Below are 13,450 nucleotides of genomic sequence, written 5' to 3' on the forward strand. Positions count from 1 at the left end.
AACTTGCATCAATTATAGATACAAACTTATTAAAACAATCTATATTTAATTTGCAAACTTATATTAGATTACAGAAAAAGTATTTGGAAGAGTCAGTACATGTGTTGCTCAGTTTTAAAAGGGAGATCTTTGAAGGAGCACATCAAGACCTACACAACCACACATTTTGTTACATCAATTTTTGAAGGTCTATCTTTACCACTGGCCTCTAAAGGATACTATAAGCTACAATCGTTGTAGGATTCATATACGTAGTTCAACAAACAAAGCTTATTTACCTATCAGGAGCCTGGGTTATGAAAGTCCTTACCTTGCTGGTGCCATTATTTTGTAAACACTACCAAGGCGTTAACAGGGCGGTGATGGAGAATTCCTCAACTCCGGAAATACAAAAAAACATAACTAGCAAACAAGATCAGGAAAGCAGCTGCCTACAGAACAGAAGGAAGCCAGTCCAACACAATGGGGGATAAGAAACTATTTCAAATTATTGCCCAGAACACAAAACAAAAAAGTATCAACACATCTGATGGAGCCCCATCCTGAGATGCCATGGCAACTGTATTAGGCCATTCAGAATCCATGGTGTTGCACTAACACAGCATGTTAAGCAGACACTTTGGCCACCTTGGAACATTTTGATCATCATCATGTCTGCCATATGTAATTGCAAAATAATAGGAATAACTATTCAAACAAGTACATTATACATTCTCCAACAGCAGTAGGTTTTACAGAGGGTTTTTTAGTGGGATGGCTTATTGAGGAGTGGATTAGACATACAAAGACTTGAGTGTGGTGGTGGGCCACAGACCACAGTTCCCTTGGACGACACCTCCCCCAGAGCTGTAGTGCAGGTGCACGTGATTCAGGAGCAGAAAAAGGTGGGTGCGAGATACACCTCTGTTCAATTTTCATCTACACCCCTGAGAAAGCCAGACAGAAATACAGGCATGGGAAACAGGGGGGGAAAAGGTTGAAGAAGCACACACAAAGGGGGACTAAATTCCCACGGTGAAGGTGGTTTGAAGGGCTGTGCTTGTTGGAGCGGCGAGGCATAGACAGGTTTAGTCTTCATCGTCGTTCTCATCGTATTCGTCCTCATCGTCATCATCCCCCATGTACGACACAGGAGTCTCCACACGAGACCCGCTGTAGTGAGAGTCATTCGAGCTGGAGGCCATGGTGCCATCAGTGCAGCCATCACTATAAAAAGAGCAGGATGATTTTATTGTTCAGTTAGAAAACAAGGCAATAGTGGAGAGTGGGTAGCGCAGGGGGACGAGAATAACAACATGCGCTTTCTGTCACATTTGTTGGTTGAATTACAGATTAGGACTCTCACCTGCTCGCAGGGTAACGGGCTCCATTAGCTGAGGATCCTCCAGTGATGTATACGTTACTGATGGGACCCTTTGCCATCTCTGGGAAAAGAGAAGATACATTAACTTGAAGAAATACGACCTTGATGATTCCTGATATTATCTACCTACGATTTTTTCTGACAAATTATGAGACTGTGTGCCTTTAATTTTTATTTGCATCTGTAATCTTGGAGACAAAAGGTATACAAAAGATATGGATCCATCGCAGGTAAATACTCAACTTCCTAACCTACCACTGCCTCGCTTTTTCAGCTAATCACTGCAGTCCCCAGGTGAACCTTGCACTCATTTTCATTAAATGAAAATGTTTTGCCTTTCAAACCCTCTCTTTTTCATGTCTCCTGATATCATTGCCTAGTGATGTGATTTCCTTGGTCACAAAAAACATCAACAGGAGTAAACTTCAGTCAGCCAAACAATTATTGAAATCAAAACAGGCAGCATTTTCCTTTGTGCCTGAAAAATATCTACACCATGACATACTACATCATGACTCTACTATATGGAAGTAATAGCAAGCTCAGCTTAATACAATGGCATACAGGCACAGAGGCATAAAAATCATCACTTCAAACTCTCTTGAAAACCATTTATCTTGACGGGTTCTGAAGAATTTTCTTTTCATTAAAATAAATCACCAAATTGGGTGAGTATCAGGATTTGCTTTGGAGATGATTTAATTTCACAGCATTTACACGAGACAAATTTCCACAACACCTGCTGTATCGTTATCAACCACTGTCACGGATACATCAAATGTGGTTTTTAAAACAAAAGGAATGGCACAGGGACCGAAACTGGGGTACATCTTTATCAAACCAGTTTATTCTTCTTTAAATCTGATGAGCTTACAAGAATAGCTCTGGAAAATGTCCTACACCATATTTTAACATAGTTCTGCTAGTTTCCAAGTAGCACTTCCTGTAGGTGCTTTACAATAAAAGGTTTCCAGTAGGTCACCAATGAAAGGTTATTAATGTGAAGCTGGAACAGTTAGGTGTGTAATTGTTTGGTTTAACATTTCAGTAACTTTACAGGACATAATATCAACATCAAAATAAGCTCGAGTTACAACAGGAGCTGTGGCACTGACCTATGACGTAAGGCTCCAGAGCTTTGGGCACCAGGTTACGTGCAACCTTCAGATCTTCTGGAGAACACTTTCCCACCTCCAAACCACAGGCCATGCCCATACGTTTCAGCACCTCAATGTCATCGTGGATCTCAAACATGCTGTCGAAATTGAACAAATACTCGAACCTGCAAATAAGAAAGAGGAATGTTAAAATGTATATATTTCATAGATGGTAAATACTGCAAATGCAATACACCTGATTTTGTTCACTGTGCAGTGCACTTTGTCAATGTAATTTTGGCTTGGCCAGATTTAAACTTCAAATTAAATCCATCACAGAGCAGATACTGCAGGAGACTTGCAATAACGTGAAACAACATACACACATTATTGTCCTTAAGCACTCGCAGCACAAGCTATAAAATAATGCAACTGCTATCAAATTGCAGCTAGACACCAAGAAACGTTAGGACAAGTATGTGGGAGTAGTTGGATTCAACCTCAAACATTTTAAACCTGATACATTTTAAAGTTATGTTTAGAAGTTATGTTCAAATAAATTGACAAATACATGAATAAAAATAAATGCATCTTCTAATGTCCTACAAAAATTTCAGAGGCAATAATAGGACTGAGAAATTCTCACTGATTGTTGCAGTGCATCATTACCTAGCTTTTGGCAGCTTATTTCGTATGTGTTCTTTAGATTTGGAGTAAGCAATTTGAATGAAATACACTTTTTGTCAAATTCAATATCTCCTCATGGTCCACTAGCTGTCCCCTATTTGTGCGGACTGAAAAAAAATCTAGTGTTCCTACACAGCTCTGGCTCTGTAAATGGGAGATAAAGTGGCTCAGAACTGAGTAACACAACACAAGTCCAGCCAATCAGCCACAGGGTGCATTCGTTCTTTTGTACAGGAGAGGGAAAAACGACAAGAAGAGTGGAGGGTGGAGTGTGCCAATTTAAAGATTACCGGGGAAACGAAAAGGAGCAGCCCACCCTTCCATTGCCACCAGACCATGTGGAATTGAATGGGATGGATTGAGACAGCAGACAAGAGATTGCAGTGCTAAGGCGAGCGCATGGAAGGAACGTGTACCAGTGGCGGCGCAACACAGTACATACTCCACAAAGTAATTGTATTATCAAGAAGGAAAGATGGCTGAGGAATAGCTAAAGAGGAAGAACAAAGGCTGAAAAATGAGTGCTATGATCAGACAAGGGTGAAGAACCGCGTTGCCATCAGTGAGGCTTTCAGGCGGTGGAGACTGCACGGTCGGACCTGGAACATAATTCAGCCCTTGATTTATCCGTGGGACTGGTCCGCGCCCCAATGTCATATAAGATGCGTTGGATTCCACCATTGTGTTGTTACCTTGGCAATTCACTTCATTGAATTTGAGGAGCAGAGCTTCTGAATGAGCACTGAAGGGTGGGGTGCATTTATATCTGTTGAGTTCAAATATCAACAGTCTCTCACAAAGTGCACACCCAACCTTAAACAGCATTCATTTGCACAAATGGAACAGGGTTAGAAGGGCTGGGAGCAGGATAGGACCTTAATTCCATGTCATTGGACTATCTATGTTCCATCTGTAGTTACCTTTTCAAATTAAAACAGTGCTGGCTAATAGTTTACTTGTATCAAAAGGTGGACATATTTATCCAATATTAGCCTCAACTAATATAATAGTCTCATATGTGCGTCTTCAGAGTCAGCTGTTTAACAGCTACATACTGAAATGTTGAGTTATCATCTCAAGAAACTGCATCTGTCTTCATCAGGCTCACTATGACAACACGAAAACACGGCATCATGGCAAGATTTTCAAACCACTCATGGCTTACATATCAAGGGATGGAGAACCATTAACTTGCAGATCATAAATTATACCAAATAAATAAATACAAGCCAAACAGACACTAGATATAACCAAAGTCATTACAGGTATGTCTAGCCACTCGGCAGCCATCTTGGCAACACCTTTGGGCAGCTATTACTGGCTAACAAGAACAGGCCCCTATCTAAATATAGGGGGAGAGAGCAATGACCTCACTTTCAATGGTTACCGGGACATAGAAACTGCACATACAGAATCACTTGTCAAATCTGATAAAAAGTGCTTAAAAAGTTTGGCAACTTTGCCCCCAAAATAAAGTTTAAAACGCCTTTTTCCCCAGGTTATATTGTACTGCTACGTATGCACAAGGTTTCACAACATCAGCTGTCATACACCTCATCTGTGACTTGGGTCTGTGCAACAATAAAAATTGGATTGATATTGGCTGTTATAAAGCAGACAACTGGCTGTTTCAGCGTTGAAAATGAAGCACATACTTGTCATTGGAGATGCTGCAGTCGATGACAGTTTTCTTGCTGGTGTTGACAATAATAAAGGGAAGGTGGATGATGGAGTTGGGAGGTGGAGGTCTGTTTGCCTGCTGCTCTGTCTGTCTGTTCCGTTGAACCAGGTTCTTAAAAGCTATTTGCTGTAAAATAAGATCAGAGAAAGATGTAGCTACATAGAGCATTTGCTTTTGATTAATACCACATTTGACATTTCAAAACAATACATTTGATACAACTGCTTCATTCTCCAGCCACACTTTAGCTGGATCTATTCTCCAGCATTGTTAGGGCAGTCCAGCAAAGGTTTGTAGTTCAGCACTGAATTTCTCCCGCCAATTGTTGTAGCAACACCATAACACAAAATGAATGTGATGAACATTATCAAGCTTTGCTGTGCATTCATTATACACCCTATGTAATTTCACAGCTGCCCTGAGGAGAAGGAAGGGAGGTGACATAATTTAACTTGCTCAATGTTTGCACAATGAACTTTCCCTGCATCAGAAACATTTAGACGAACACACAAGCAGGCAGGCCAATCTCAGTTTTTGTGGTCTCCACTTCATATCTCTATAGCTGCAATAGCATTGACCCGTTGTTACATTTGCGGCGGTACATATCAGCTGCAGCAGAACTGGCATCATGGCTACAGAGGTTAAGTCTGAAGAGCCCCCTGAACACACAAGTACAGGCATTCAATACACTCCCACCTGCAGTATGAGTTCCTGAAGCTGTGATTGTTTCTGCTTAATCCTCTCCAGCCGCCTTTGTCTTTCCACCTATAGTTAATATAAAAGGAAAAATTATAAATAGTGACAATGTACGGTGATAGAGAGCAGACATGCCCAAAACAAGCTCATATAAGAAAGGTCTTTGCTATGGGTTTCTACCTCTAGGTTTTGGCACTCCTGTGCTGAGTTGGTGGGCAGGCCAATCCACTTGATTTCTTTTTTCTCTTTAGAGATAATGTTCATGGCCATGAGCACATTAAGTGCATCGTACACACGCCGCCGAATGTTCTTCTGGTCATACACATGCTAGCAAGGAAAAAAAACACAAGATTCAAAATACTAACAAAAACCTCTAAATTGGTAAAATTTTAAAAAGTCTTGCACTATATAAGCCCCCTTCAAATATCTGTATATGATTTAGGTTAGCATCATTCTGAGAAAATGTCATGCAGCTGCAGGACTCACCGAGTCATTGGGTGACATGTGGTTGTCTGAAGAGCTAAATTCTGCAACCAGTTCATCTGCCACTTCATTGTAGGTGGTTACTCCTTTCTTCTGCACCTTCTCACAGACTTTCATTGAGAAATGTCTCAAACCCTTCCCATTCTTTTCCCCTTTCTTACCACGCTTTCTGTGGACAGAACAGATCCCCCACACAAACATGATTATGGCATACATATCTCTTTACTTTATTTATATGACATAACAGACCTGACACGTACTAAAACCACTTAATCTAATCTCCAAAGAGCTCTACAATGTCCCAAACCTATAAACTTAAATGTGTGAGGAATTGTGAACTGTGTGAGGAACTGAGAAAAACTTAAGAGACTTTTTGAAGACTTACCCTGATGACCAGGGAGACGCATCAGATGGTTGACTCTGAGCGAGGAACTGTGAACTTGGTGTATGTGGACTGTTTACCAAAATGGTATTTGATACTGTGGGCCTCTGAGGTGTTCCAATCACCTGCAAAAGAGAGGACAAGGGAACAAAACAAAATGTTAACACTCAGCAATTGGAGTAATCTTGTAAGGCTGTCCACATAAAGAGAGTTCTCCAAAATTCAGTGTATTGAAATCTTGAGTTTCGATGAGGGTGTACTTAACACCAGCTGTACATTTAAAAAAAGTTTTACTGAGGGGATTAGATAAACATTTAGATAGAAAATTTGAATGGGCTCAATCGTATCAGAAAGAACAAATATCTTGGTATTTAGGACATCTTTTTTGACTAATCAGTTATCAGTCACGAACATAGCCACTGATCAATTATAGAAATTGCTTAAAATTTGCACACTTAACAGTAATGAGGTATCTAAGAGATAGGTGATCTATTCCTTCACTAAGGTGATATCTAAGCTGATTTCCGTTATGTATACATTCCATGTATATAATGGGATGATGGGTGTAATCCTGCTGACTGTAGAGTTGATAAGCTTAGGATCAACTGCCTCCACCTACCCTCAGCCCGGTCACCTCACAATGATAATAGAGGGGCTTACACAACAGTAAGACACAGCAGAGAAACCCAGTAAGTGCATCTATACACAAATACATCTGCAGATCCCTGATAATTTAGAAAGCTGAACTTTTTATATCTATTGAGAAGCTCTAAACTCAACAAAAAATGTGGTTGTGAAAACACAAAAGCCTGACATTTGTGGATCATCACTCACCATGTGTGGCACATGTTGCATGTGTGCAGCAACATTCACATTGGATGGCCCTAGGGTTTTGGGTAGTAGCTGTTTGGCCACAGGGGCAGCTGTAGGCTGGACAGTAACCAAAGATAGGACACCTAAAAGAAGACATGAGAGGAGCAGATATGAGTGGAGCTCTTGATTGAAACTCCATTGCCCCCTATCGTCCAGCTGCCAGTACATAGGCCTACACATGAAGAAACATTATCTCCTTGTGGGACAGGCAAACTATACTGAATGTTACATACAAATTTACTGCACTACTGGATGCAATTTCTAGGGGTAATTACTAGTAATTTGTACCTTTGCTGGGGCTCAGATTCTGATCGATGAAAACCTTCAGCTCTCCATTTGTTTCAATCAGACCAGCCTGTGGAGGAGGAGAACTTAATACAATCCAAAATGCACTAAATTGAAGAAGCTACATGAGTCCAGTTAAACAAAAAGAGTACAGCAGAACATACATGAGGTTATAGGGGACATCTTAAGTTACAGCAACATTACAGATATGGCCTCATGTAACATCAGCTATGGTGACTGCCAGGTGACACAAACTACACAACTGTTTAGCTTATAATTACTTACATCTTTAGCCATGATCCCAAAGGACCGGAAGAGTTGAGCTTCAGGCTAGAAAGAAAATTTTACTTCTATTCTTCACTCTTCAGACCCCTGATGACAGAAAGCAGGCAAAGTATTAAATAATGACAGTGGTTAGTTACCAACTTCAGCAAAAAGATTACATCTTTACACAATATTTCCTGAGTTTAAATATATTATATTGATGCGGTTTTGATATGCAATTAAACTAAACTTGTTAGTGAACTAAGGCCCATTTGAACTGTTTTCTGCCAGCACACTGTACAAAGCTACATCACTAACGTTAGCTTGAGTTACCGGGTATTCTTCTTACAAGACAAAATTGACGGAAATTTCTTCCATTTTAGACCAAGCTCAAATATATGAACCTTTGAGGGCTGTTTCTGAATCCACTGTTTATGCAGAAAACCACATTAAACCATCCCCCGATGCTCGCAACTTTTACTAAGCTAAGTGTGCACAAGGCCTACTTCAGGTACCGAGCACGTCCGGAGGAGAGGCATCGTCGAACTTCTGCTACAGGTCACGAAAACATGCTAACTTTATCACACCAGCGCAAAACTATTAATGTGACTTAAGTGATAGCACCACGTGGTTACAGATATTACGGATGCACACAGTTGCAACAGCATACATATCATACCACGATACTGAACAGTCTTTTGTTAAATGCAGCTAGCTAACTGTTACTGCTAACAGTTAGCGTTGCATTCAGATTACTTGCGTTAGCTAGCTTGTTAGCTTCTGCACGTTTTGAAAGGATTCACATATAATTTCGCATTTATTGGTTCCGTGTTGCAGATTCCTGACAAAGTTGTGTATGGGTTAACATTTAAGAAATGTGTGTGCATGTCGCACGATGAATAAAGTTAAAATAGTGATTCTGTGCACTTACGAGTGCACTCCTGTTTCTTCGACGGCTGTTGTTGTTGGCATTTGAGAATGGAGGAAGAGGAGGTCTAAATCCCTTCCAAACAGGAAACAAACTAAGTAATGCCGAAGTACTTTTCAACAATTCTACACTTAATTCCAGGGACAAAATATTTTATTGATGTCGAGTATTTAACTTATGAGTTTATTTTCCCCTCAAGTTTGTCTTTTGCCCATGTACAGTAAGTAATGCCACGATCTGCCAGTTACTCGATTAGGGGAAGCTGCATAAAAAGTGATCGTTTTCAATTGAAGAAAGACGGAGCGCAGAACAAAAAGGCAAATACGTGGAGTTTACAATCAAATAGAAACAATATATGTTTTATTCCGACTGTGAATGATGTTATGCATTTAAAACTGTGACTCAAAATAATTTGCCACAACTTCTGAAATGCCTGCTACTGGTAATTAGATTATTTATGATTAGTATATTGTGGCTTCCTGACAGTCATGGAACTGTTGTTGCAAGATACTTTTCACCTCCCTTTCAGTCAGAAACAAACATAGCAACAGTGACTTCTTCGTCCCAAAGTTACATTCATAAACTCCCAAATTCTTTGTTATTATCATCAAATATTCAACTACTTATCGAACCAGCCTGAATATGTAACTATGATGAAAATACCGACGTTTCCATGACTAACTTGGCTTAAATTAACGTTGCTGGTGTCGACCTTTAAACTGTTGTTTACATGACGTTGCAGAACACGACTGTTTGTAACGCTATAAACTCTGGAAAAATAAATGCACCGTTGCGCATCACAGGTTAGTGTAACTCGATCATAATCGCCATGAACCGTTACATTAAATTAAGACCCCACCAATGTCTCCGTTAGTGTTGGGTTACATTCGGTAAGTTATCAACTTGTCATATTGAAGTTAAGGCATAAAGTACAGCACTACTATATCGCTTTACAATGCTTAATGATTATTTTAGCAACGAGCTAACTCGCTACTATGGACGAAGAGTCCGGACCACCGTCGCTTTGTTAGCCAACTGACGTTACGCTAGCTAGTAGCTAGCGGGCGAGCTAATCCACAGCTGTCATCGACAACACAAGTAGATTTAGCTGCAAATTTACCGGGGTTAGCTTTCTGTTTAATAGTAGTATATTTTCAATACATTTTATCCATAATAATTAGTCCAATAGATATTTAACTTGAAGAACTTTCGTTCGTGGCAGCTTGGTAGCGAGCCACAAGTCGATAAATGTGGCTTACCGGTGCACTTCGCAAGTTAGCAATTTGTTTGTTAGCCCTTTCTATCCGCTTTCGGTTAGCCTTGCTACAGCAGCGCGTCTCACAATCTGATCTTGGCGGTGTCTCGCTTTAGAGGTGTCTGATTGGCCAGCATCGACGAGACGAAAGCAGAACAGTCAAAGTAGTGCATGCCCACAACCTGCATCTCTTGGGACTAGTGGAAACCAACCAGCTCCAAAGATCTATATACCGCCATCTACAGTACAGGAGTATGAGGGGTGCATTTTACTCCATTACCTCTCATTTACTGTGTTTCTCCAACGCTGACACTCCAAGACAGCTCTGACTACTGGTAAGTTTTGGTTTTACCCAAAATGCAATGATGACACATTAAAAGTTGGTCAGGGATGACTACATATGAATGAAACTCAAATTACTTCCTGCCTGCACCGAAGAACCATCTTGTCAATTTTGTTGTATGTGCATAGCAATCCAGTTGTGCAGTCAAGATAAAGGTTTAAGCAAAGTATTCCTACTATAAAGCCACATTTGTCTTCTCAGGCCATAAACAGCTATGACTGAAGACACAAAGGTCACGTCCTTTGTATTGTTTCAGGAATGAAGGAATTTTAATCACCTTAAGAGGAGTTTACTGTCTACAATTACAAAGAAATTACATATGGTGGAAAACATAACTAATTATGTGAACTATTAGATGGATATGAAAAATAAAAGTGGATCAGAATGAATTTAAAAAGTACTTTTTTATACCAAAGTGCTTTTGCACAACATGCAGCAAGATGTCATGCAGTCAATGTCTTACAAGTGGACAGGAGGGGGCTGGGATCAAACGAGTAACCCTGTAACTAATTGATGGCATGTTGTAAGAACATTTCACAGACTTCATTTGGTGCTGGGTCAAATATTATTGAGAGACAGTACTTTCCATTTGGTAGCAGTCATAGTTTAGTCTTAAGATGTGAGAAGGGAGGCAAAATTTAGTCACAAGCAGTAAATCAGGACATTTCAGATGCAATCTGATGTAATGTGTGAACTGCCATCCATCTCAACTGAATTGCACACAGACAAGATACAAGAAGGTCTGAAGGGTCAAAGGGTCAAAGTTCCATGTTTACAACTGTACACTGTTTAAACATTCCATCACCTATCTGTCTCAGGTCCATCAATCAGACTAAATGATGCCTTTAAGCCATATTCAAATCATAACCTGTTCCCCATGACTGCTTCTACAAAAACCACCACCATTATCTCTGGTTTTCATTACCCCAAGTATGCCAACCCATAGTCAATCTCCCTCTTCCCAACCATTTTATGCCGTCTTTAATTCTTAATGTTGTGTTTTAGTATTTTTGGTTATATCTTAATCAGCGTAGTTGTAAATTAATTCTAATTACCAGAAAATTTGACAGTAAGCACCTGTAAGTGAACCAAGAAATGTCACCCGATAACACACTTGATCAGATATCTGAATACAAACAGAAATTGATACCAGCACACAAAGTTGTAGCCAGTGTCTAAATGGGTTTTTGTAATGAAGCTGAAGTGCTCAAAAAAAAATTATGAAAAAAGAAACTGTGGTCAGTTTTGCTGCAAAAAGACTTTTAATCACATAGAGAAATAATAATGTACACTTTTTCTATCATGAGATGACAGTTGTCTCCCATGATGTCTGCTGAATCTCTGAGAATTGCATTGCATTTAGGAATTTCTTAAAGTATCAAACTCTCAGATTGTTATGGGAACCCCAATTAAGGATGTGTACTTGAAGCAGACGGCATGTTGTCTACATGTGTCTAATTGGAGTGATCAACATTAATCAATTTCTAAAGATATAATATAGATAGATAATATATAAGATAGACAGTTTTTAATTAATAAAAAGTCAAACATTACTCAATCATCAATCCCTATTCTTTACCGGTATTTTCAAATAGTAGTCCTGCAATAAATCCTACCCTCTGAATTCACATTTTGTTGAAACTGTTTTAGAGAGTTGTTGATTCAGTTTTATGATCATTTTGGAAGCTGTGGTTTGCAGTGCTGTTAAATTGTATTTTGTTACACTGAAGTGTTTCTACCCTCCACACTTCCAGTTGTAGTTCAACAACGCCACAACATCCTACTGTTTAGAATTGGTGCAGAGTCCATGAATGACTTGGTATGAACAACAGTAGTTTTCCATCAACTGCATTGTAACATTAACTTACATGCTGAATGCTGTGAATGTACCAGTATGAAGTGAGTGTATTTGCCCCAGGCTGCCATTCAAGCCTTCCTCTCACTGTGAAACCAAGAAGAAAAAAGAAAAAGGAAGGCTGACATCTACTGATACTCTATCAGCTGCAGTGCTGTGTGTGTTATTCACACTTATTGATGGGTGGATTCATTTTCACATGAGATAAAACTCAGCTGAGCCTCCTGTCAGTCCAACAGACAGTCATATTTTATTCGTGCTATAAGACAAGCACTTTCTTTCTCATATGGGGACTTAAATTCCTCATTGTGGACTAAGTACTATGTAACAATGAAAACACATGAGATGAAAGACACATTTTTGCTTTAACTATTTTTAGAGCTAGTTAGAAAGAACACCTGGCTGCTCTTATTGGCTGGACCCATATTACACGTCTCTCTCAAATTCTTTATTGGCATGATCTTTATTACCAAAGCTTGTTGATAACAATGTTTACAACATAAGGATAATAATTCAGAGTAAGGAGTGAAGGTGGGGTTCTGTTTTATTTTCAAAAGTGTTGTCTGCAGTTTTGGGCAATTTCATATCATGTACATGGTATAATAAAGCAGTGTAAAAGTCTCACACACACATACACTAGATTTATCTTTAGTTGACATTTGCCTCCCTTTAATGTCTTCTTGGACTCACACTGTTTTTACGAACGTTTTAATTGGCTCTCTAATCATTAAATGGCTCCTAATAAGTGATTTATTAATCACAGATGCACATGGTCAAAAATTGGTCACAGTCAAGCCTGTAAATGTACAGTCTCTTGTCTGATACATGTCTATTTTCATTTAGAATTACAACATTTTGGAATAAAAAGTTAGACATTTTTCCTGTTATCAATATTCTAATATTCTTTAAAATATCAGTTTATCTACCATTAACTTATAATAAAGTATCTATCCAGATCTGTCTACTTACAAAAACAGACAGTATCCAGTTTATTCCATACACCTAGATAAACTAATGTAGTCTAATACAACAGTCCTGCAATAAATCCTACCTTCTTAGTTATAATGTTCAGTTTTTGTTGAGGATGTTGATTTAACTTTATGGTTATTTTGGAGGCTGTTGTTTGTGGTGTTGCTGAATTATACTGTGTTACACTGAGGGATATTTCTAATATTTAGTCTACCCTTATAGATTTACACCTGCAAATATAAGCAAACACATTTCAATGTCTATTAATTACAAATAAGCCTAATGACAA

General features: G+C 39.1%; 1 protein-coding gene across 2 annotated transcripts; it reads right to left on the bottom strand.

Annotated features, from left to right (window-relative positions):
• Window positions 1–26: 26 nt before the first annotated feature.
• tfdp1a (transcription factor Dp-1, a) lies at window positions 27–10,141 on the bottom strand. Of its 2 annotated transcripts, none has more exons than XM_023415954.2 (12): window positions 9,999–10,141; window positions 7,833–7,919; window positions 7,551–7,617; window positions 7,224–7,345; window positions 6,393–6,514; window positions 6,011–6,176; window positions 5,705–5,851; window positions 5,525–5,593; window positions 4,803–4,954; window positions 2,479–2,645; window positions 1,346–1,424; window positions 27–1,206 (listed from the first exon to the last, which is right to left on the bottom strand). In XM_023415954.2, exons 2-12 carry the CDS (start codon window positions 7,842–7,844, stop codon window positions 1,068–1,070), a joined length of 1,242 nt encoding a protein of 413 aa, XP_023271722.1. In that variant the 5' UTR covers window positions 7,845–7,919; window positions 9,999–10,141; the 3' UTR covers window positions 27–1,067. The 2 variants fall into 2 exon arrangements, with proteins under 2 accessions (XP_023271722.1, XP_023271721.1); XM_023415953.2 differs by lacking the exon at window positions 9,999–10,141 and adding an exon at window positions 8,743–8,839.
• Window positions 10,142–13,450: the final 3,309 nt, after the last annotated feature.

The sequence above is a fragment of the Seriola lalandi genome, unplaced genomic scaffold (genome assembly GCF_002814215.2).
Source record: "Seriola lalandi dorsalis isolate HSWRI2012SDOR001 ecotype SW California unplaced genomic scaffold, Sedor1 jcf7180002054559, whole genome shotgun sequence".
NCBI classification, from domain to species: domain Eukaryota; kingdom Metazoa; phylum Chordata; class Actinopteri; order Carangiformes; family Carangidae; genus Seriola; species Seriola lalandi.